The following is a 26,290-nucleotide window of genomic DNA, read 5'->3' on the forward strand; positions in this document are numbered from 1 at the left end:
ATTGGTGTCTTAGAGGGAACTTATCTTCACTCGGAACCACTATTCAACAGTTAGCAGAGTTTCTGATATATCTCAGGACAGAAAGGCATATGTCTGTATCTGCTGTAAAGGGGTACAGGGCTGCCCTAGCCTCGGTCCTACGCATGGAAGGCGTGGACATTTCTTCTTCATTGGAGTTGGCTATGTTAATGAAGAGTTTTGAGCAGTCCTGTTCTCCGAAGGAGCTAAAAGCTCCAGATTGGGATTGACCATGGTACTGAGTAGTCTTACAAAACCCCCCTACGAGCCATTGAGACAGTCCACAGATAGGAGCTTTATCCTGAAGACAGTCGTCTTATTGGCCCTAGCCTCAACCAAAAAGGTGGGGGAACTACATGGTCTGTCATATGTGGTGAAGCATTCGAGAGGTTGGAAGTCTATGGTATTCGAGTTTGTCCCAGAATTCGTAGCCAAAACTCAAAACCCATCAGTAGTGGATGGCAATTTCAACTCCTTTTCCATACCTTCTCTGGCAGAATTTGTAGATAATGACAAGGAAGAAATGCTTTTGTGTCCCATCAAGAGTACTAAGAGCGTACTTAAGAAGAACAAGGCATCTCAGGCCGGGGTGCCGGAGGCTGTTTGTAAGTACAGGACGGAACAAAAAGGAGGCGTCCAGGAACACAATATCGTTTTGGCTGAGAGAAATGATCAGGAATGCATACATGACAGAACACAGAGGGTCAAATAGCCTGGAGAGGGCTAGAGCTCATGACATCAGGTGCTTGAGCGCTTCTTTGGCATTCAAGAAAAATATGTCTGTGGAGAGGATTTTGAAAGCTGGTATTTGGCAACGCGAAACAACTTTCACTTCTTTTTATTTAAATGATGTTGCCCGTAGATCCTTGGACACTTTTTCCTTGTCCAGTGGTGGCGGCCCAGCAGGTGGTATAGCTCATCCAGTACCCCTGGCAGGTCAGTTTGTGTCTAGTGTAAGATGAAGGTATGAAAGTAGAATGAATGAGATGACTGGTCTTTCTTCTATACTACTTTCTTTCTACTCCTTTACCTATGGGCAGTATGAAGGAGAGTACCATCATGAGCTGGAACGGACTAGATGCAGGTGAGGTGGTCAGCCATACTGTAAAGATAATCTAGAGTATAGTATACTTTTCAGTAGCAACACACTCCTCTCAATAATAGGGAGAGAGAGGGGTGATAATAGATCCAGATACAAGGGACAGGAGTGGTTTATGAGAATGGAAAGTTTTCCATCTTCCGTAATGTAATAAACCATGGCATTGTAGGAACACCCAGAGAGGGAAACCAATAGATTCTCATATATCTTTGGTTCAAGGGTTAATAGTCCATTGTCTTAGAATACATCTACTATTCGGTAATGGATAAAGGTGGCAAACTCCCAGTCAGTTATAGTGTCTTACCTCCCACCAATAAGTAAGTCTATCCTAATGTTAAGACTTCAGGTTTGTTAGTTATGAAAATTACAAATTGGTTAAAAATTTGTCATTTGTTCATATACGAAACAAACCTTCGGTCTTAACATTAGGATAGACTTACTTATTGGTGGGAGGTAAGTCTCTATAACTAACTGGGAGTTTGCCACCTTTATCCATTACCGAATAGTAGATGTATTCCAAGACAATGGGCTATTAACCCTTGAACCAAAGATATATGGGAATCTATTGGTTTCCCCTCTCTGGGTGTTCCTACGATGCCATGGTTTATTACATTACAGAAGATGCAGAACTCTCCATTATCATAAACCACTCCTGTCCCTTGTATCTAACCACCTCTAGCAGTCTAAACTGGGTTAGAAGAATAACTGTCGGGTCACGGGACACCAAGGGCATTCTGGGTACTACATACCCCGCGACCTGGTATAGATGCCAATAGTCCCTGGATCTCACAAGTTTATTATTAATTCTACCGGTTTCCAGCTTGGTGCTAGTATTATCCTAATGTTAAGACCTCAGGTTTGTTAGTTATGAAAAATACAAATTGGTTAAAAGTTTGTCATTTTTGGTTTATTAATACCCAAAAAGAAATATAAAATTCATAATAATCATGATTTATTAACATTGTTGGATTAGTGGATTTCTCTCTGAACCATATCTACCATATTATTTGCGGGAAATTTGCCTATTCACGGGTTTTTCCGACGATAAATAATCACTAATTAGTGTATTTTGATGTTATTTTCATGACTAGATACATTTTTATGATACAAAAATTATTTATTAATTTTAAATATTAATATTGATCAATATAGTAAATAATTTTAAATATTAATATTGATCAATACTGTATTAGTAAGTTTAATAAGATTAAATGATACCACATAATAACAATAATAATTTTCTCTCTCTCTTATATGTAGAGTTTTATGTTTTTTATATGAAATAAATGATTTACTAATTTTCAAATATTAATATTAATGTAAAGAGCAATCAATTCATTAAAGGCCTGTCCACACTAGGAAACATTGTTCAATAATTGCAAACAGTTTGCAAAGTGTTTGCAAACAATGTTTCCTGTCCAGACCTCAGTTGTTGTCAGGATGCTTGTCGGTGCAGTAGCCTCTGTATTCTCCTTGGCTATTTTAATGCACTCGAGAAGGGATAAGAGAAAGAAAAAGCCTACCTTTGATGGGGGGAGATCCAATTAGGCTTCTTTTCTTTTCCCTTTCTTTTATCGGTGTCCAATAAATACTATTTATAGGGAGAAATAGGGATTCAATGATGCACGCAATTTTTTCTTCAAAATCTAAATAATACACTTGATTGGGAGGAAATTTATTCACATCGGCCTATTCGCTCCATCTTCCTTCTCTGTGCTCCCCTCAACCCCCAAACATCCCAGGATGCATCGACCTTCCTTTACCACCCTCTATCGCATGAAAGCAGCAATAGATAGATATAACGGTTATTTCCAAAATTTCCCCCACCAATGAAGCCTAAATATGTTCTCAAAAGATTTTCTACTCAGAATAACTTTTTCTTTCATTTCCCACAATATTTGCGTGAACTCATGGCACACCTTGTATATACACATACACATACATTATAAATTTGCACTGTATATATACATATACATACAAACACTAAATGTTTTCCATTCGGATGGGAAACAAATATAGGGTAAAAATTGTTTGCAAACAATGTTTTCTAGAATGGACAGGCCTTAAAGAAAATATTATAGTGAATTAGTAAGATTTTAATTTATAAATTAAGAAATTTATGTAAAAATTAAGTAAATCCCAGTCTTCACGCATCTTTCTTTCGAACTCCAGGTACCAAGCTGAGGCAGCTGAGGTCCAACAGCTGTCAGATATATCAAGTAATGTGACAGGAAGGGAGGGAGTGTGTTCTCTCTCTCTCCTCTTCCTCCCTAACGTCCTCTCTCTTCTCCCTCTCTCTCTCTCTCTCTCTCTCTCTCTCTCTCTCTCTCTCTCTCTCTCTTACAAAGATGCATGTATTTTGTATAATAAATAAATGATTAAGTATCAAGGGAGGAGATAGAATTTGAGAAATGGTTATTTTCGGGATAAATCACCCTGGCATCACAAAACTGAAGATCAGAGGCGAAAATCATAAGTGGTTTGGAGATGTCCCAAGTCACCTTATTAAATGGTATGAATGTCAAAGTCCTGTCCTTAAAAAATGGCACTAGCCGGCGGGCCCCCTTAAATCTTTGGACACCTCCAAGAGCAAAGATTCGGCCACTGTTCCTTGGAATCTTGACATAGTGTTGAAGTGGTAGTCAGTCCCCACTTTGAGAGCCTTTCCACTCCATCAACTTAAGAGACTTGACTAGAAAAACATTTTTTCTTTGGCAACAACAAAAAGGATTAGTGAAGTACATGGCTTGGATAAAAGGGTAGGCTTTTCAAAAGGAAATGCTACCTGCTCATATTCACTTGGTTTTTTGTAGCCAAGAACAAGTCCCCCTCTAATCCCTGGCCTTGTTCTTTCTCTGTAAAGACCGTGACAGAAGTTCTGGGATCCGATGATGTGGAAAGATCGTTGTGCCCAGTGAGAGTTTTAAGATACTACTTGCACAGAACTAGGACATTCGCGGTGACTCTTGCAGTCTGTGGTGCTCTGTCAAGAATCCGCCTAGACCTGCACTGGCATTCTTCCTAAGAGACGTGATCCACGAGGCACTCTTGTCAGTTCAAGAAGACGTGTTCCCCTTATTTGAAATGAAAGCTTATGAAATTAGAGCAGTAGCTACTTCTCTAGCTTTTAAAAGAAACCTGTCCTTATCAGCAATTTTAAACTCTACATTTTGCAAATGTAAATTTGTGTTTGCATCTCACTATCTTCGAGATATTGAAACAGTGTATGATGGGTCCTTTTCTTGCGGCTGGTGTGGTGTTGGGAAAGGAAGTGTGGGAAGCAACCCTTTCTAAAATTGTTTTTCTCCTTGATATAAGGTGTTTATGTTTTTTGGGAAGCCTGGAGGTACAAAGTGCCTGAGTACCCTCCAATCCTTTTGGTAGGGTGGTGGTGGTATTTTGTTTTATCCTGTTTTGGAAATAGGTAACAAGGTTTTTTTGCTGGTGTATATTGGTATTGAACCTGGGCTGGGGTAATTTACCTATCTTTGTTGGCCATCGGAAATTGCCTTCGCCACAAGGGTCCCACTGAAGTAGTAGACGCTTACTAGCTTCACAGCTACGTCTGCATGATAAAAAGAGTGACAATCAGAGGCAGTACATACATACTTCCCTGCATCAACTCTCTTATTAGGTAAGGAATCAAACTGCATCAACTCTCTTATTAGGTAAGGAATCACAAACTTTTTTTATATGATGTTGGCAACATTTTTTCTATACTCTTTCTAGTTAAAGGGTTTTGATGTAGAAATATCCATGTGTCCCACCATCCCTCATTGTGAGAATCATCTATATAATTACTGTGGAAGTCCCATAATTGGAAATGACATTTTTATAATAAAATAAAATTTTAATTATACATACTTACCCAGTAATTATATAATCATAGCCCACCCTCTGACCCTTAGCATGGTCTTTTCTTTTTAAAAGGCATGAAACAAACCGAGCTCTTTGTGAAGTGGTTCCTCTCTTACCTTGAAAGCCAGCAGGGTCATTGTTACCCAACCAAAACAGAACAGAAAATTAGCGCAATCCACATATTACGGAAATTAACTGCTGTGCGAGTGAAACCCTTAGCTATATAATGACTGGGTAAGTATAATTAAAACTTTATTATACAAATGTCATATTATTTACTTGATAATTTACTGGACTATGATGAATTATTCATTTTCAAATTATACAGTTTAAACAATAATTACTTGAAATTTAAGACTTGGAAAGGCCAGAAGTGAATGTTTAAAGACTTTCCATAGGAACAAGAAAGTGAAACAACTGTAACAGGGAAGAGAACGACAGAAAGGAAGACTCAAAAACAGAGGAAAAAAGAATTTAAACAAAAGTTTAAAGAAAGGAAGAAGGTACTGGCAAAGGAAAGGCGCATAAGAGAAAGTAATGTGTACAGGTAAGAATTTTAAAATTTTTATCCTTTAATGGATGGATATAGTACTCATCACATGGGTGGTGGATGTATTCACTCATGGCCTCGATTTGGGGGAATTGGGCAGGAAAAAGGTGTCATTACTTCTATAACCCATAAATTTACTAATGGCAACTTTTAGGGTAACTAAAATCAAGTGGACAGCTCATGAGAGAGTTAGTTGTGATCTTGACTTCAAGGGAGGATGTACTGCCTTTCTATCTCACATGATGTCTTTTATATAAATTTGTTCATAAAAGGGTTGCTGTTGGTTTTAGTTCTTATCTATTTTTATAATATGTTAGTTATAAATGTAATTTTGCAAGGAAAAATTAAAAGAAAAAGAAAAAAAATGTATAAATCCACCAAAAGTTATTGCATCTTCGTTCTCAGCAAATTTACGTAAAAACGTATTTTACAACAAATATGTTCAGAAGTTGTTACTGATTTTATTTCTTATCTTTTTCTATATTGTGTGAGCTGTAATTATAGTTGGGCAAAATAAAATAAAATAATTTTTTAGAAAAAACTAACTTCATAAAATTTACAATTGTTTTGTAAGTCTCCATAAGGGGTCGTAAGAATTGACATACAGTGGTCCCCCCGTATTCGCGGGGGATGCGTACCAGACCCCCCCGCGAATAGTTAAAATCCGCGAATGTTTGGAACACCCCTCTAAAAAGGCTCATAAACTATCCTGGACATGCAAACACCAAAGTATCCCTTAAAGACCATCCTTCATCAAATATACATAAAATATCCTATTATGGTTCATATTAATCTTTGAAATATTATTAATACTATTTTAAAGTAAATCTTACATTTTATGTTTATACATAAATACATACTATGTACGTACTGAATGACTTCGTTACGTATATGAAAATAATTCAGTCCCTCCATAAGTATTCGGTCATGCACGTTTTCTTTCATACTGTTACTATTTGAGACATCCATTTTCTTTTTACAAGGGAACAATGGAATGTGAAATCACAAATACCAAATGTCTACTTAAAGTATTATCCTACATCAAATATACCATTGAATTGGTATTATTAATATCATTTTAAAGTAATCTTAAACATTTTACCATTAGAAATATATAATAGAGCCAATAGAGAGAGAGAGAGAGAGAGAGAGAGAGAGAGAGATAGAGAGAGAGAGAGAGAGAGAGAGAGAAGAATTTATTGTTACTGTTTAATCTCATTAAACGTAATATTATTTGTAAACTAGTACTGTATATTATTATTTTACCATAAAATGTAGTAATGTCTTTAAAGATATACAGTAGAGACCCGGTTCATGACCGTATTAGAACTCAACATAATCGGATTTCGCCACTAAATTTCCAATAAACTTTGTATCTGTTTTCAACCAAAAAACCAGTTTCCGACCCCCGACCATATGATGTTTGTAAACAAAACTGTTTCCGCCAGCCGCTGCCAAATGTAGCATAATTTCATGTTTTTTTTAGCATAATTTGACCCAAGAATTGGAGCTTAGCATAATTTCTTTCACACTTAGGGTTCTAGTACAATTTTAGAATGTCACTAAAATTTTAAATAAAATGCAGAAAATTTCTCAGTTTCATACACAGCTATAGTGAATGTATCTTCATAGTGAAATTGCCTCAAAAGCAGCACTAACAAATGAGTTAATTGCTAAGTTTGAACCCAACTAAGGAATGTTAAATTTTTTGAATATAAATAAATACCCACAGTGACATGACAAACAATCAGTAAAGTGTTAATGTTTTTTCTTTGTGAGTAAAGAATTACTTTTTTTCCTTTTTTAAATTTTATTTTTTCAGTAGTTATCAAAATTTTAATTGTCTGAAGTGATTTTCACACAATTTTCAAGTATTTATTCATTGTGTATGTGATCTATTAAAGAAAAATGGTGTTTCAGTGGCATGATAATGATCAAGCAATAAGTACGTATGTTTTTCTTCTTGAGTAGAGACTGGTTTGTTTGTTTACCTTTTTTTTTTAGTTTTAATTTTTCAGTAAATATCAAAATGTTATATATGAAGTAATTTTCACACATTTTCAAGTATTTATTAATTGTGTATGTGACCTGTTAAAGAAAAATGGTTCTCAGTGGCATGATAATGATGCAGTAATAAGTAAAATTTGTATGTTTTTCTTCACATTTGTATGTGTGATCTTCACACATTTGTCAAATAGTATACTAGTGATTGCATATCAAATAGTATACTAGTGATTGCGTATGTGATCTATTAAAGAAAAATGGTGTTTTATTCGAGTTTACGAACATGGAAAGATCAACAAATTATTATTTATAATATTGTCTGTTCGTCACTTTGTATCATTTCACCTAATATATAAATGTTTTAAATTTCCATTACATCGTCGTTTTAGCTCAAATGTATTAGAGAAATGAGATAATGATAGATTAATAGCATAATTCTGGCACAAAATTGCACCATATTTGGCATAACTTCTTGCTTGGACCGACTAGCATAATTTAGCAAAACGGTTGGTAACACTGGTGACGCCACTCTGCATTGTTTAAAGTCCGCAGCTATTGTTTACAAACATTCAAACATATATCGTGTCTCGTACACCTTGCGTGCATTTCGTTTGCTTTTTCGGTGGTATCAACTTTATACGCAGTTACCTTTTGATTCATCATGGGTCCCAACATTACTACTGGCTATCTATGTTCAAACCTTTTGCTATTGTTAATCTCTGAAATAATGGAAAAGTCTTTACAAGGCATCTCGCGTTTTCCTTCTTCAAAATGTTTCCATCATTTCCAACTCCAAAATAAACCTTAAGTTTCGTCTATCCTCTCCTCTGCATGAAAGTGATGAGCGAAAAAATATTTAATCAAGCACCCTTGCTTGATTTTTTTTCAAGCATAGACCTATTCTAAAACCATGCTCACACTTGAGGAGCGCGTTTCAGTACCAAATGCAATACGTATTTCAGTGTTAGGTTTGGAGTGAAGGCAATGTTTCGTACGTAGGTTACGTGCGGTTCGGTAGCGAATGCAATCTTTAAGCTTTGTTAAGCTTGCCGGTAAAGAAGAGGTTAGCCATAGCTTAAATCAGAGAAGCCACTATGCCATATTAAGTGCGTAGTAATTAAGAAATTAAGACGAATCTTTTATGTCGTACTGTAATACGCCAGTTTACGTGTAAGATTTGGTAGTGAAACCAGTTACATACGTAACATGTTCGGTTCGGTAGCAACGCAATCTAAGCTTTTTAAGCTTGCCGGTAAAGATGGAGGAGGTTAGCCTTAGCTTAAATCAGAAGCCGCTACGGTATACATTAATTATAGAAATTAAGTAGATTCTTTTATGTCTACTGTAAAAATACGTCATTGTTTACGTGTGAGATTTGGTAGTGAAACCACTGTTATATACGTAATGTGTGCCGTTCGGTAGCGAACGCAATCTTAAGCTTTGATAACACTCTCTCTCTCTCTCTCTCTCTCTCTCTCGAGCGCGCTGCCTCGCGCGCATCTCCCGTCGCGCTCGCGTCGCTATATGATATGTAGGTGTGATAGGTGCAGGGGATGGGGAGTGAGGGAGTGTTGCGCTCTTCGCTCTCGCTCGTCTCTCTCTCTCTCTCTCTCCTCTCTCTGCTCTGTTTCGATTCTCGTCTCGTCTCTCTCTCTCTCTCTCTCTCTCTCTCTCTCTCTCTCCTCTCTTTATTTTTATTTATTCATTTATTTTTATTTATTTATTTTTTATCTCTCTCTCTCTCTCTCTCTCCTCTCTCTCTCTCTCTCGTCTCTCTCTCTTCTCTCTTTCTCTCCTCTCTTTCTCTCCTCTCTCTCTCTCTCTCTCAAGCTTGCTGGTAAAGAGGAGGTTAGCCTTAGCTTAAATCAGAGAAGCCGCTATGGTATAGAATAATTATAGAAATTAAGACGAATCTTTTATGTCTACTGTAAAAAGACGTCAATGTTTACGTGAGATCTGGTAGTGACACAGTTTACATATGTAACGCGTGCGCAGTAACGAACGCAATCTGTATGCTTGGTTTATAAGTGTCCTCGTAAAAAAGAGGTTAGCTTGATATTAAACTCAAGAGATGCTGGTACGTAATGGTATAGTAATTGTAGAAATTAAGAAGATTCTTTTACTTATATGCACTTATATATGTACCATGCAGTACCATAATAATTGTCAAAGTCCAATAAGCTTGAAACCAGCCCTGATATTGGACAATTTGCCGTAAAAGACGCACCTTTTTTACAAGGACATTTATGAAACAAAATCGTTAGTATCATAACATTTACTGAAAGATAATTTTCAAGCAATTTTGTATACAGTATTGCAGTCGACTTCGTATAAGATTTACCATAAATTAATATCGAATGTAAACGTTTCTAGGCTTATAGCGACGATATGGTTTGTTTACTACCATAGTCCCGCTATAAACCACCAGGGCTGCGCTATGGTTTGTTTACATCCTTAAATGCCGACTTACTGAAGGCAAATTTTCGTAAGTTTTTGATTAATATAAATTGGGTTTAATTTTAATAGTTTATTAATTTACTGTAATAATTAGACTTGCTTTTCAATGTTTTTATTATGTTAGCAACACGTTTTATGCCTACCCACTACACTATGTTCCACTTACTATTTACCTAGGTAGCCTATGGCGCTTGGTCAACAATCGGTTGGACGCAGGCCAGTTTTCTTTTATACTGTATACTATTATACATTTAAAATTATAAATATACATTTAACATGATATTTATTTAACTTTTAACTTATTTAGTTGTAATTTACATGTAATGTATTGTATAAAAAGGCAAGGTTAGGGTAATAACTGATGGTCAAGAACGGATTAATCCATTTTCAGTTATTTCTTATGGGAAAACTTGATTCAGTTCTCAAAATAATCGAATTTCGACGCTCCTTCTGTAACAAATTAGCGTCGAGAACCGAGGCTCTACTGTACTTATACATACACTTCCAGCCCAAACAGGGCGAGAGTTACCACTAGCGCATGCTAGTATCTCGTGTGGAGAGAGAGAGAGATTACAACCTCGGGTACATCTACGGTAATGTAAAAACTCACAAACATGGAAACCCTTTAAGACCTATCATTAGCCAAATACCAGCACCCACATACCACCTTGCTAAACAACTAAATACTATTCTCACCCCCTACATCCCCAGCACACATAGTTTGAAGTCGTCTGCAGAGTTTCTGCAAGCCTTAAGATCCGCGCCCCCTGGAGGCAGTATTGCATCGATGGATGTAGAGTCGCTGTTTACTAACGTTCCTGTAGATGAAACCATCGAAATGATCCTTGAACGTGTCTACAGAGACCCATCCACTGACCCGCTGAATATCCCCGAGCACGCCCTTCGCTCTCTGCTGGAAATATGCACCAAGAAGGCTCCCTTCATTAACCACCATGGCCATATGTACTTACAAATCGATGTTGTAGCGATGGGATCCCCCCTCGGGGTCCTGTTTGCAAACTTTTATATGGGCATAGTGGAGGAGCGTGTCTTTAGGAGCATTAGGAAACCATCTATATACGTAAGATATATAGATGACACTTTCATCCAAGCAGGAATGAGGGAGGAGATTGAGGAAATACGTCAAGCCTTCCATACCCACAGCCGTTTACGATTTACCATCGAATATAGCCGTGATGGCCGTCTTCCCTTCCTGGACGTCCTGGTTGAACAGAAGGAGGGTGCGTATGCTACAAGGGTTTACACGAAGCCCACGAACCTGGGAATGTGTCTGAACGGCGAGAGTGAATGCCCTGAACGCTATAAGGACACCACCATCAGCGCCTACGTCAGGAGAGCTCTTTCCCATTGTTCAACATGGGCAGACACCCATAAGGAGATGGAACGTGCAGCCCAGGTCCTAGTAAACAACGGACACACCAACCGAAGCATCCAGAACGTCTTCAGGAAGAGCATGGAAAAATGGTACCTACAGGAACCCCGCCCAGACCCCCAGCAGAAAATTAATTTTATCTACAAGGGCACCTTCCATCGGCGATATAAAGAAGACGAGCGAGCCCTACGGGAAATAATCAGGAATCACGTTTCCCCGACTGACAGCAACAAGCAGATCAACTTGATCATATTTTATACAAGTAAAAAAACATGCAGTCTTATTATGAAAAATAACCCCGCACTGTTGCAGGATCCCTTGAAGAGGACGAACGTCATTTACAGATACACATGCCCAATCCGAGGATGCCTCGGAACTTACATCGGGATTACGTCAATGCGCCTCTCCAAGAGGATCTCCTGTCACGCGCAAGAAGGAGCAGTATTTAATCATGCAAGGACTGCACATAATAAAAGAATCCGCCGCAGCGACATCGTCGGTAACTTCGAGGTTATTGACCAAGCACCCGATCTACGTCGTTTGCGAATCTTAGAAGCGCTGCACATCGGGAGGGAGAAGCCCAGTTTGAACGTCACACAGGAGACCTTCCTCCTCCCCACCGCCGTCAGGAGAGCAGCAGACACCGCCCCACAACAACCATCGCACCAGAGGGATCCTGAGGATGATAGAAGCGTTAGCTCTCATCCTGTGGACGTCCCTAGTAACCCTGAGGGTGATCGCAGCTTAAGCTCTCGCCCTGAGGACGACCTGGTAGCACGCCCTTCAAGGGGACCTCCACCATCACCAATAAGGATGAGGCTCCGCCCACGAAGAGGACAGCCAACCAGCAACGGGCCCCCTGATGACATCGCTCGTGACGTCACAGGTATTGCCCAATGAAAAGTGAGGTACCGTTTCTTCAAGCCACCCGAATGCAATAAATAGCATGAATACATCTGATTTACAGGACCATTGCCAGCTCAGCGATCCCGTCCCGAAGATGGCCAAACGAGGTGGCCGAAACATGTAGACGCCTTTTAAAACCAGAAACGAAGAAATGACAAGAAATACCGGATATACCCCTGACGACTACGGCCTGTTCCCGACCTACGAAACGCACCTGTATACCTGTTGACGACCCCAGCCTGTCCCTGATAACCAGTTTGCTTTTGATAACACCAGCCCGCCCGAAATTTCCGTTGACGACCTACAGCACGATGAACATTGGACAGCTGCTTTATAATACCAGCGTGCCAGAAAGGCAAATCACTAGGAAAATTGAAAGAATATTGTACAAAATCAATTCTGTGAATTCTGCCATTATTTTTAATAAAACTTGTTTGAAAGAAGGTCTGTTTCCAGCATATACAGTTATTATTATTATTATTATTATTATTATTATTATTATTATTATTATTATTATTATTATTTGAAAATATTAATAAACATATTACGCATATATGTACCATAAAAATCTCATCATCAGTAAAGAGAGAGAGAGAGAGAGAGAGAGAGAGGAGCAGAAAGAGAGAGAAAAAGAGAAGAAGAAGAGAGGAGGAGAGAGACGAGAGACAGAGAGAGAGAGAGAGAGAGAGAGGTGGAAATTTCATGCCCACTTGATGGCAGCAACAATTCAGCTCCTTCCCCCTCCGGTCACTTAACTTGATATGTATATCCGAGTTTTTTTTAGAAAGAATCTGACTGGGATTTCCTTCATTCTTCCATAATTTTTTAAATTTATAAGCTAAAATCTTACTAATTCACTATGGTATTTTCTTTAATGAATTGATATTATTGCTGTATAAATTAATATTAATATTTGAAAATAGTAAATCATTTATTTATCATACAAAAAAACATACTTTTGTAGTAGAGAGAGAGAGAGAGAGAGAGAGAGAATTATTATTTTTATTATGTGATATTTAAACTTATTAAACTTACTAATACAGTATTAATCAAAATTAATATTTGAAAATTAGTAAATCATTTTTGTACCATAAAAATGTATTTAGTCATGAAAATAAACATCAAAATACACTAATTAGTGATTATTTTCGTCGGAAAATTCCGCGAATGGGCGAGTCCGTCCGCGAATAATTTCTAGATAGGTTCCAAAGAAAAATCCGCGAATCTGGAAAACGCGAATACAGGGGGAACACTGTATTCTACTTCTTGTGGAAGGTAGGGAAAATTTTGTATATTTTTTTCTTACACCATGTGCAGTTGCTTATCTTCCTCTTTCCATTGATGAGTATTTTTCTTAAATTGGCTGACCTCAAAGTTACCCTGGCCTGGGTTGCTGTATACAGGTATGTACTCTTCATTTAACTACATACTCGTTTTGCAACAACCTAGAGTTACTATGACAACGTGAAGAGAGAGAAAAAAAACCATAAAATGGAAATAAAAACATTGCCAATGGTGGCCAAGAGAAAGGCTATTCAGTGCCAATAATCTCTAGCTTAGCCTAGGTTTTGAAAACGAAATCTATGGCTAAAACAATAAATAAGTTGAAACTCTTGAAGTTGCCATTGTATGGCCTGGGAACTCCTTGGTTGGCTTGATTCAGCTGCCATTAGTTTGTTGTGCTGCCAAACAGCTGGCGCCACATTTGTTTACAACTTCAAGACAGCAAAAGTTATGCCATATCTCCTTTGTTTTTGTGAGAATAATTTTTAGTAATGAAAAGAAAATGTGTGAATTCTTAGTAATGAAAAGAAAATGTGTGAATTCTTAGTAATGAAAATAAAATGTGTGAATTCTGAGTAATTAAATACAATGTGTGATGTTAAATATGTTTTTTAAATTAACTTGAAAATAAATATAGTTTTTTAAATATTCCACTGAAGGAGTCTCTACCAAGTCATACCTTTTAATCAAAATAATGAGACATTTGGCATGCACAAATTCCTTACTCTTAGTATGCTTGAAAGACTTACATGTAATACAGTTTGATAATTTTTTATACAACTGGTTGCTGGAATGGAACCCCGTCGTTAAATGATGAGTACCTGTATTCATTTTTTACCCTGGCTCCTAAGGGTTATCTAGTTGACAGATATTTTGCATTGTTCGTAAAAGGATTTATCTGTACATATAGTGTTGGGAGAAAGGCTTCAAGCTAACACCCATACGTCCTGACCCTTGTATTTTCATATTAACCCTTTAACGCCGATTGGATGTATTAAACGTCGACATAAATAGTCTTTCGGGTGCCGATTGGACGTATGGTACGTCAATAAAAAAGTTTTTTTTAAATTCATGGAAAAATACTTATAGGCCTACCAGACGAAAACTTTTGAATCGCGCCTTGGGGGATGCTGGGAGCTCACGGATCAAGGCGTTGTTTTGTTTACAATCGTTACGCAGGCGCGCAAGCGCAAATTTCTTTTTTATCGCACTAAAAAAGTATCAGTGACACATCTCGGGAATTATTTTGTCACTGACATAATTTTTGCACCATTTTAAATTAGCCGTTACATGGAGTATTATTTATGAAAATGTGCGCAATTTCATGTAGAATAAAACAAAAAAATACTCATGATTGTAGCTTTTATCAGTATTGAAATATTTTCATATAAATAACAATAAGGGCCAAAATTTCAACCTTTGGTCAACTTTGACTCTACCGAAATGGTCGAAAAACGCAATTGTGAGCTAAAACTCTCATATTCTAATAATATTCAATCATTTACCTTCATTTTGCAACAAATTGGACATATCTAGCACAATATTTCGATTTATGGTGAATTTATGAAAAAAACTTTTTCCTTACGTCTGCGCGGTAACTTCCGAAAAAATCATAAATTTTTTGTGCGATTGTCGTAATGTTTGCACCATTTTAAATTAGCCGTTACATAAAGTTTTATACATGGTTGTAGCTTTTATCAGTATTGAAATATTTTCATATAAATAACAATAAGTGCCAAAATTTCAACCTTCGGTCAACTTTGACTCTACCGAAATGGTCGAAAATCGCAATTATAAGAAAAAACTCTTATATTCTAGTAATATTCAATCATTTCCTTCATTTTGCAACAAATTGGAAGTCTCTAGCACAATATTTCGATTTATGGTGAATTTATGAAAAAAAAAAAAAAAAAAAAAAATTTTCCTTACGTCTGCGCGGTAACTCTTCTGAAAAAATCAGAAATTTGTTCGTCCGATTGTCGTAATGTTTGCACCATTTTAAATTAGCCGTTACATAAAGTTTTATATATGAAAATGTGCACAATTTCATGTAGAATACAACTAAAAACAACTCATGGTAGTAGCTTTCATCAGTTTTGAAATATTTTTATATAAATAACGATAAGTGCCAAAATTTCAACCTTCGGTCAACTTTGACTCTACCAAAATGGTCGAAAAACACAATTGTAATCTAAAACTATTATATTCTAATAATATTCAATCATTTACTTTCATTTTGCAACAAATTAGAAGTCTCTAGCACAATATTTTGATTTATAGTGAATTTATGAAAAAAAAAATCATTTTCCTTACATCTGCGTGGTACCTCTTCCGAAAAAAAATCAGAAATTTTTTGGTCCGATTGTCGTAATGTTTGCACCATTTATTTTGTCACTTTGACATAATTTTTGCACCATTTTATATTAGCCGTTGCATGGAGTATTATTTATGAAAATGTGCACAATTTCATGTAGAATACAACTAAAAACAACCTGTGGTTGTAGCTTTCATCAGTTTTGAAATATTTTTATATAAATAACGATAAGTGCCAAAATTTCAACCTTCGGTCAACTTTGACTACCCAAATGGTCAAAAAACGCAATTGTAAGCTAAAACTCTTATATTCTAGTAATATTCAATCATTTACCTTCATTTTGCAACAAATTGGAAGTCTCTAGCACAATATTTCAATTTATGGTGAATTTATGAAAAAAAAGCATTTTCCTAATGTCTGCATGGTAACTTCCGAAAAAAATCAGAAATTTTTTCGTCCGATTGTCGTAATGTTTGCACCATTTTAAATTAGCCGTTACATAAAGTTTTATATATGAAAATGTGCGCAATTTCATGTAGAATAAAACTAAAAATAATTTAAGGTTGTATCTTTTCTCATTTTCGAAATATTTGCATATAAATCACGATAAATAGAAAAAAAAACCACGTTCGGTCAACTTTGACTCTACCGAAATGGTCGAAAAACACAATTGTAAGCTAAAACTCTTAGAGTCTAGTAATATTCAGTCATTTATCTTCATTTTGAAACAAATTCGAAGTCTCTAGCACAATATTTAGATTTATGGTGAATTTTTAAAAAAACTTTCCTTCCTTCCGCGTGCAGATTCTCCGCCGCAAATCTCCGAAATGCGTACGTTGCATTCTCGTAATATTTGCTCTGTTTCATATTAGGCGTTTCATAGAATTTTATATATGAAAATGTGTGTAATTTCAGGTAGAATACAACAAAAAATAATTGAAGGTTGTAGCTTTTCTCATTTTCAAAATATTTACAGATAAAAAAAATATAAAACAATTTTACATTTGGTCAACTTTAACTCGTCCGAAATAATAAAAAAACTGCAATTGTAAACTAAAACTCTTACACTATAGTAATATTCAATCATTTATCTTCATTTTGAAACAAATTGGAAGTCTCTAGAACAATATTTAGATTTATGGTGAATTTTTGACAAAAAAACATTTTTTTATGTCCGCACGTTACGAATTCATGCATCATTTTGTGATAATATTTTCTCTGTGTTGCTTTGATCATTTTACAATGTGTTATATACCAAAATGATCAAAATTTAGTGTACAATACAACAAAATAAATATTAACGCATTAGCTTTAACCATTTTGCTCACAGCGCAATTTGAATACAATTATATATGAAATTTTGTTTTCGCGCTATCATATATCACATTATTTATATATGATAATGATATTTTTTTCATTTCTGATGGTTGCATACTAAACTTCAGGCAATAACAAAAAAAGGAGCCAAAAATGAACTCTTAATCTTGAAAACTAAGCGCGCTGTGATTTTTTGAAAAAATATTTTTTCCCCTTCGGCGCTCACTCCGAGACCCCCTCGGCATACGGGAGACGATTTTTATTTACCCCTTCGGCGTTAAAGGGTTAATAATACTTACCTGTATAATTTATCTAGTCCCACTCATCCTACCCCACGATCTGCCTATCGACAGAATAGGAGGTAACAGGGTTGCCAAAGTGGTAAATTTTGGTGGGGGTTTGGGGGGATTTAGGGCTAGATAAATTATTCAGGTAAGTATTATTAATATTAATTTTAGAATAAAAATTTCATATTGGCATATCTTCTTAAAAAATAAGCCTATTTGAGGAGTAATTTTGAATCAATGAAAGAAAGACATTTTTATCTATGCGATCCCAGCTGAGAAAATGTAAACTGAGTTGCAGTTGCGCTGACAGCAACCTTTATCTTTCGGTAACCTTTTGTTACGAACCGAGAGAGGTCCGCTCCAGGTTCGATAGTAAAATAAATAAAAAAGAATTCAACACTAACAGTTGAAACTGGGGATACGAATATAGAAAGAAACACTAACACAACAAAGGTTTATTTACAAGCTTACTAACAAAGATAAATGCAGAATGGTGTCTCCTATTTACATAAAAAAGGCAAAATCTTACAACGCGTGAACTGGGGAAGAAGTGAGGTAATTCAAATACTTGCTAGCTAGTTTTGTGACTCGAAGCGATGGCTTCACAAAGTAGAACGGTGGAACCCCAGTCGTCTTCTTGACTCCGTACTGCGGAAGGCAATGTCTATTCTTGATACTTGAAGGGCAGGAACTCCTCGAAATCTCTAGTAGAAAGTTTCTTCTCTCAAGGCTTGCTCAACGTCGAAAATATCTCGGTCGTCCACTCTCTGACAACGACTTGACAAGAATTCAACCAACTCACGAGCGCCTTTTTCTCTCTGATCCTTCGTCCTTCTCTTATCTCACTCTCTGATCATCTCTGCTGCTGAGCTCTCACTGATAATCTGATCTGTGGCTCTTACTGATGATCTCTTACTTTGCAACTAACTGATGATCTGCCTTCTCCTACTTCATCAGTTGTATTTATACGGTGACCTGGGGGCGTGGCCTACGGGGGAGGTGGACCACGAATGTCACAGACTCCCGAGATTATTAGAACTTCTTAGAAGGATCTAGACGAGGTATTGCATCAGAAATCGCGGCATTTCTCATGACACTTCTGCGCCTGTTGCGTTCCACAACACTCCTGCCGATTCTAGAACCATCAGGAGAACAGACGCCTCCAACACACGCGCGAATGCCTCCTTGCTGCAGAACTTCTCAAAAATGCGTTTTCCTTTCCTTTATCTTACTTTGCTATACAGCAATTACCATTACACCTTTAAGAAATTTCAATGGAGTGTAATTACAGTAGTTATAACATTTATGATAACATAATATTCATTTTTCATTAAAGGTTTCTCATACATGTACCATCATCTTAGGGATTCCAGTATTATTAGCGGTTGTTTGAGAATGGCGATGAAACGTAAACAAAACAATGGTTTCCCTTTACCGCGACCTGTATGAAAAACATATAGCCTCAGCTTTGTTAAACCCAACTTTGATCATTTACAAAAGGAATATATGTCTAAATTCAGTTCCATTCAACAACTAAAGATATTGGTAAAACGCGATCAGCTGAGACTGTAAACAAACACTGAATGCAGATGGCACATCATCATTTTGTTCTGATAATGTAATGCAATAATACATGTACTAATATGATTACAGTAAAACATATTTTGTTTAAATTATCATTCTTCTCAATACAACTATTATTCGGATTTTGCAAGTGGATATCTATCAGTGTAACAACCTGATTAGGCAATTCTCTCTCTCTCTCTCTCTCTCTCTCTCTCTCTCTCTCTCTCTCTCTCTCTCTCTCTCTCTCTCTCTCTCTCTCTCTCTCATATCAATTGTAATACTAATGATACTCCTCCATCCTCCACTACAAAATTTCAGTTTTTAGAACTAAATGAAGCAATTATTGTAAACACGTATTGACATAAACAACTGAATTGAGAAACAGCTGATTGCTGACATCATTTACCGTAACTATCGAGCATTTATTAAGCGCTCTGTTAAAATTGTTGAACCCTGCCGATTCTCAATGGTGGTTTCTATAAGTAAAAATAAAACATTTTTGTTCATTTCTCATGCAGTGGAGATCTCAAGAAAGAATACTTGTAAATTAAAGCTGCAGGTTATAGCCGAGGGTGAATAAAACGAATAACGGCCAGGTGGCAGTGATGTTCAGAACTGGAGAAATCACACCTGCTCAATGCTTATACAATGAAGTAAAGTAATATGTGCACGTTTTGAACCAAACTTCATTAATTTATGATAAAAGGTATCTCTGAATTTTATCTCTAACAAATAATGGCAATGAAGAAATCTAATACTCAAATCAGCCAAGATTTTGAGAATGTAAACAATGTTAAAATGCAAATGATGTACATGATAATGTTTAAATTCTGTATTACCGTAACAATATGATAATAGTAATACTGTTATTGGATACAACAAGCAAAACAACCTTTAGTTAAGTCATCATTATTATTAATATAGTTGAACTGTTTAATATTTGCAAATAAAAAAAATTGCATTTCTCCAAAAAAACATTTTGATTTGTAATTTAGAAGTCGTCCTATACTACAGATGAGATAAATTCATGAAAATTTGCCATGACTTTTGGCCTCGTCTTATCTAAAGGTCGTCTTATAAGGGGGAATAAACAGTATTTACTTTTTCTTCTTTGCTTATCTTTTTCGTCACTATGTAGCAGCGGCATCTCAAGCTCGTATGGTCGCACCACAATATTTTGCTCGTAAAAAAGCAAAAAATCTACCAAGTTGCACAGTTATATTTTGTACTTCTATCCCGTGGAAAGAACAAATTGCGATGTTGTAAAAACTAATGTATACGTGAATTTTGTCTTTGAAAATCAATTTATGCAACAATTGTAAACATAATGTTATAAAAATGTGATTCAGTTATATAAATGGAAATTTTATTATTCATCCGCGACTAAACAGCCTATTCTCTTCATCATGTGAAGGGTTGTTACAAAGACCTCAAATGGACATGCGTATTGCCACTGTATCATATTTACTTAAAAAAAAAAATTAAAAAATACCTTAAAAAATACCTTGTAATTCATTTTTCATACACACTTTAAACATAAAAGCATGAAAACAACACAAGGCCGAAGTTTTATTAACAAAATGAGTTATAATTAGCTCCCAAATTAATAAAATGAAGGTTTTTTAAATGCATTTTTTGGAACAGCGGCAGACAAGAACAAACATGAAAAAACATCCTCTGATAATGAGGAGGGCAGTTACAAAAGCTGCCTTTGTATCATATTTATGTACAAAAATAAAAATACTGTATACGTAATATTTTTTCATACACATTTTAAACATAGAAGCATAAACATTTATAAAATCGACGCATCGATCACCAAATTTGCACTTTTTTAATTATATTTTCGGAGGAGCGACAGACAAGAATGAACATGAAAAAACATCCTCTTTGACAATGTGGAGGGCAGTTTCAAAAGCTGCCTTTGTGTCATATTTATGTACAGAAATAAAAATCACTTATACGTACATAATACATTTTCATACACATTATAAACATAAAAGCATGAACATTTATAAATCGACACATCGTTCGCTAAATTTGCACTTTTTTAACTACATTTTCAGAAGAGCAGTAGGCGGCAGCATAGAACAGTGTTATGGGCATATAGTTTACCCTAATACCTATGTTATAACTCTCGATAAAAAATTTTAATATTTGCAAAACCTTTGCTATGGTCTGAACGGTACCTCTACAAGTGTATGTACTCATTAGACATAACGGCGCTGTTAGCCAGAAATTGTCTCGTAAAAATACCTTAAAATACCTTATTTTTTAATTAATATTTTTGACGACCGCCGTAAAACCGATTCAACGCCACTTCCTTGATGAAAAGACGGGAATTTGGGTAAGGGATTATCCTCCATTGACCAACAGAAAGTAATGGCTTTTTCCATTTCTGGTCATATGCAAACAATACGACAGCTCTTGTGCACACAGCCACTTGCGGGTTTTGATGAAGATAAACTGGGTTCTGCATTCACTGACGATAAGAGAAAGTGCCCTCTTATCCCGAGTCCATTTATACTCTATCACATGTTATAATGTTTATCATTACAACACAATACCTGGCCACAAGACCAGTTAAAAGAGAATTCTTGGACATTATTCTGGTCACTGTGGAGTTCTGGTTAGACCATGGAAAGGTAACTCCTTGAGAACTCGGCAGCAACTACCACAAATAGGTGTTTCCTACGTCAAAACCTGTTTTTTTTATAACGGCTTTGTTGAAGAAATTAAACTTACATGCACCTGCTGTGTACTATAAAAAATTTTTTGGCACAATTTTTCTTAAGGCACATTCTTATGTAGCCTATAGTATCCTTATGTAGGCTAGTCCATGATGCCAAAAGGAAAGGGCTGTGTCAACAGGTGAGTGGGGCTGCCCCCCTCATCCCAATCTGTTAGCTAGCTGTCTTGTGCACCAAACCTCTACAGCTATTTCCAGCTTGCTTTATATATAAAATATACAAATTACTTTTAAAATTTTATATATTTTTCACTTGTAAATGATATTTAAACATATTTCATGCTGGAAATCAAATTTCCTAGTGATGGAAAGTATCTGTTGTTTTCAACAGGCAGAAATATTAAATATATTGGATCAAATATAACCCAGCAGCAGTATTTCATGTATTTCCGCTACTTATTCTGCTGTCTGGAATCATCTTATATCAATCTATTAAAGTCTTCATACCACATTCATGTTAATGTTACCCCTGCTGTTGAACTATACCATGTTATGTTACTGTTACCCCTACTGTTGAACTGTCTCACATGCATTATAAATAATCTTGCTCCATAGGGAATACTGCTTTCAGCATCTCTATAGAGCTTCCATACAGATTTTTTCTGGCATATTTTCAGTTCCTGTGATGATCTTCCACCCAGCTGTGCAATCTATATAAAATATTAAAGTTTCAATCATATTTTTATTCCTTGTTTGAGAACAGATCCATTTGAGAAGTGTAATGAAAGTGAATGAAGTAGAGGTTATTATCTCCATATTTTTCAAACAGATACCAGCTGAGGAATAGAGTAAACATATTACAATTTATTGTTTCTGCGCAGTTAGAAATAATTCATAGATTTTTATTGACCTGTACAAATGAATGTTACTGCTGTAATTTGTTTAATTTTACATTTTTTTGTCTTCTAGGATCAAAACTATTAACAAAGAGATAATAGAAAATGAAAAAATACTAAAGTGTCGTCAGGCAGCAAGAAAAGCTTACCATGAGCAAAAGAAGAGTAAACCCCTTCGACTAGGAAAAGAGAAGTAAGTGCTTAGGTGGTGTTTGTAACTTCTTCAATTAAACTTTTTTTTAAATAGTACTGTATTTTCTGGCCTCAAAGATGCTTCGACCTTAAATTTTCAAGAATTTGAAAGCTTTGTTTTGGTGAAATGCATGTATTTGATTGTTTCAGTGCTTTGAAAAGCTTTAGCCCTCAGCAGATCAACATATTGGGTATTGTATTTTTTTATAAGTTCATTTAGGTTAAAAATATTTGTGTATTTTTTCAAGTTCATTGACTAAACTGCCGTGTTCTCTCAAATATTTCATATTTATCATTGTTTCAGTATGCATGCACAAATAATTAGATGCATCTGGTTCAGTATTTTAAATATTGATAGTGTGGGATGTAGGCTTATGTAGCAATATTTTTAAATCTCCGACAAAGGAGAAACCAAAGAAGGAAATATTAGGTACGTATATCAAATAACATTTTATTGGAGTTAGATTCTTCTCAAAACACCACACAATTGTGACATCCCAAATAGCAAAAAATAAAAATAGAATGAAGGTTACAATATACACAATACAGGTATTACAGATAATTCAACATTTAAATCTCAAGACCCATGATTATGATTACCAGTCTTGCAATAGTCAGGGTTACTGGTAAACCCTAACATACTGTAATTATTTTTGTGAGCTAATAATGTTTTAAAGTTGGGGATTATATTTAACTCGTCCACTGTAATCAGTCCATACCAGAATATTGGTGACTGTTCTAATTTTTTTTTTTGTATTGTTTATGATAACTTTGTTTATTACAGTTTTACCAAAGTATTATTTATACATTTCATTCAGAAGTAGTATACATGAGTTCAAATTACTGCCTAGCAAAGGTAACCCTTCTCTGACATTAGGACAGTCCTGTAAAAAATGTAACTTGCAGCCTCCAAGATCCAAAGTAAATTTCTGAGACCTATTTCAGGAATAAAAAGCACTTTGGATGATGGGAAGTATAGCATATTTGTAAATGGAGATGATTGAAAATTTAGCATTTTTTAAAGATATCAGTAACTAATATTGTACTGCCACTTCTTTCTCAGGTTCCAGGCTGAAGACATTGCTGTCAGTTTAGGTACAGAGTTGAAAGGCTCATTGAGATCAGTAAAACCTGTTTGTAATTTGCTTGAGGAAAGATTCAAGAACTTACAAAGAAGAAACCTGATTGAACCTCGTGTAAGAGTCAAGTAAGTAAAGAAGTGAATTTTTTACTTTGTAGGTATTTATTGAAATTTTACTCTTGTTCACTTTAAATAAGGAGATATGCCCTACATAAGCTTTTAGAAACAATTATAAGTTTTACTGGGAGTAGAATCAAGTAATAATAATCACCACTCTAGAGAGGTAGATATTTGATGATGTAGAAATGTGTAATTCAGCTTAGATGCAGAAAGGTATTGCATTAACGTCAGGTTAAAAGTGAAACAGTTCTGTCAAGCTTAGATAAGATTAACAGATTTACAACTTTGTAATTAATATTAATTTCATGAGTTTACCATTATTGAAAAGTTATAAAAAATACAAGAAAATTACCCTTTAAAGGTCCTACTTAAATTTGTGCTCTAAAGTGCTGTATGTGTCATTGTCCCTGGTTAATGTGTTGATAACACCCTGTCCATAGTGGACTACTCAAAAAAGTGCATGGGTATTAGTCTCATACTCTGGTATATATGAGTAAGAGTACAGTATTATATAAGTTAATTTTTTTCACCATTATTTAGAATTTTTAGTTTCAGTATTTTTGAGACTGATGAAACTTGACATTTTATCATTTATTTCTCATTTTAGGCACCTCAAACCAAAACTCAAGAAGACAGTAATGAAGAAGGACCACAAAGCACTTCTTAAGCAAATAGAAAAATTGGCTGAAGAGAAAATGAAGTAGCAAGAACTGTTAGCTTAACTTTCAAATAAAGCAAAACTTTTAGTGTACTATTTTGTTTCTGGTTGTTTCTGGTGCATTGCTACATATTCAGTTATCATGCATTACAGGCACTACCCAACTTATGAACAAGTTACGTTCCGGATGGTTGTTCATGTCTTGAATTGTTTGTAAGTTGGGTTTTAGTATGTATTGCTTAATTTTTGTTGATGTGTACATTCCCAAGGTTACTCGGGAGTCATGGATTATACGATTTTCACTGCATTTTTAAACCATGCAGTATTATAAAGAATTAATTTTTATGTAAAGAAAGGTAAAAAAGAAAATAAGATTTTGATTCATGCAACATTCAAAATTTAGTATTTTTTCCATGTTTTAGAAGGTATGAACTTAAGAGAGAATTTCGCAGGGGCAGAGTCTAACATTGGAATTAAACAATGCAAGCCACCATGTATTGACAAAATTACCATATATACTCGCAAAACACGCGATCTCGCATATCATGCGACCCCCAAATTTTCACCCTTAAAAAATGATTTTATCACGTATTGTGACCCCTTTTCCTCCATCTTCTAGTTAAGTTTAAAAAAGTAAAAGAGAATGCCAAAAGTATCGGTAGTAATGATATACTTGTTTGAAAAATGCATACAGCCAGAGACTGATTTGCTATGAACAACGAATCCAATAACAACAGCCTTTTTGCTTGCATTTCAACCATCGTACGATAGTAAAAAATTACTATAGTTATGTTACAAATGACGTTACGGAGAACAGGACTGATATATTTTTACATTACAGGTAGTAGTCGACTTACTACCGCAATTGATTATGACCAACCAGTCACAAATCGATTAGGACGTAAGTTGGCCCGTGTTAATTTTCCGTAAGAATATTTGATTAGCCTAGCCTACACTAGGGTAATCAAGACCATCTTTACATATAGGGTAGCCTAGCCTACACTACACAGCATACTTTATACATATATGGCATAGAAATTATTAATTACAGCCTATTCTCTAGGTTCAGTGGACATTGGCTTATGATAATTCAGTACAAAGAGAAATTGAATAACATTTACAGTGTTCCCCCCGTATTCGCGGGGGATGCGTACCAGACCCCCCCGTGAATAGTTAGAATCCGCGAATGTTTGGAACCCCTATGAAAGCGCTAAAAACAGCCTATTTTGTTAGTTAAAACTTAAGAAAAACCACTAAAAATGTTCATACTTGGTTTTTTTAATAGTTTTGTCACAAAAAGTGCATTTTATGATGAAATTGATCACAAAAACCAGGAATTTGTGGATATATCTCATAGAAAAATACCGCGAATGCGCGAATAACGCAGGGAAACTTTCCCAAGAGAAATCCGCGAATGTGTGAGTTCGCGAATACGGGGGGTCCACTGTAACAAGTTCGCCACACGTATACGATGATGATGATATCGTGGTACATATATCATATTTATACGAATACAGTAGCCTAGTCTTCAGTATACAGATTCAGACCAGCATCGGCATACCTAGTTGAGCGATGTCAGACTGCTGACAGCTAGTATATTT

General features: G+C 35.6%; 1 protein-coding gene across 1 annotated transcript in view; it reads left to right on the top strand.

Moving 5' to 3' along the window:
- LOC135196934 (ribosome biogenesis protein NOP53-like) overlaps positions 1 to 24,782 on the top strand; it is a 113,819-nt gene extending 89,037 nt beyond the window's left edge. The window contains exons 7-10 of the mRNA XM_064223774.1: positions 5,374 to 5,522; positions 22,712 to 22,831; positions 23,894 to 24,037; positions 24,639 to 24,782. Coding sequence (XP_064079844.1) covers positions 5,374 to 5,522; positions 22,712 to 22,831; positions 23,894 to 24,037; positions 24,639 to 24,735 — 510 coding nt within the window. The 3' untranslated portion in view covers positions 24,736 to 24,782. The remainder of the gene's footprint in view (positions 1 to 5,373; positions 5,523 to 22,711; positions 22,832 to 23,893; positions 24,038 to 24,638) is intronic.
- Positions 24,783 to 26,290: the final 1,508 nt, after the last annotated feature.

The sequence above is a fragment of the Macrobrachium nipponense genome, chromosome 18 (genome assembly GCF_015104395.2).
Source record: "Macrobrachium nipponense isolate FS-2020 chromosome 18, ASM1510439v2, whole genome shotgun sequence".
Taxonomy (NCBI): Eukaryota; Metazoa; Arthropoda; class Malacostraca; order Decapoda; family Palaemonidae; genus Macrobrachium; species Macrobrachium nipponense.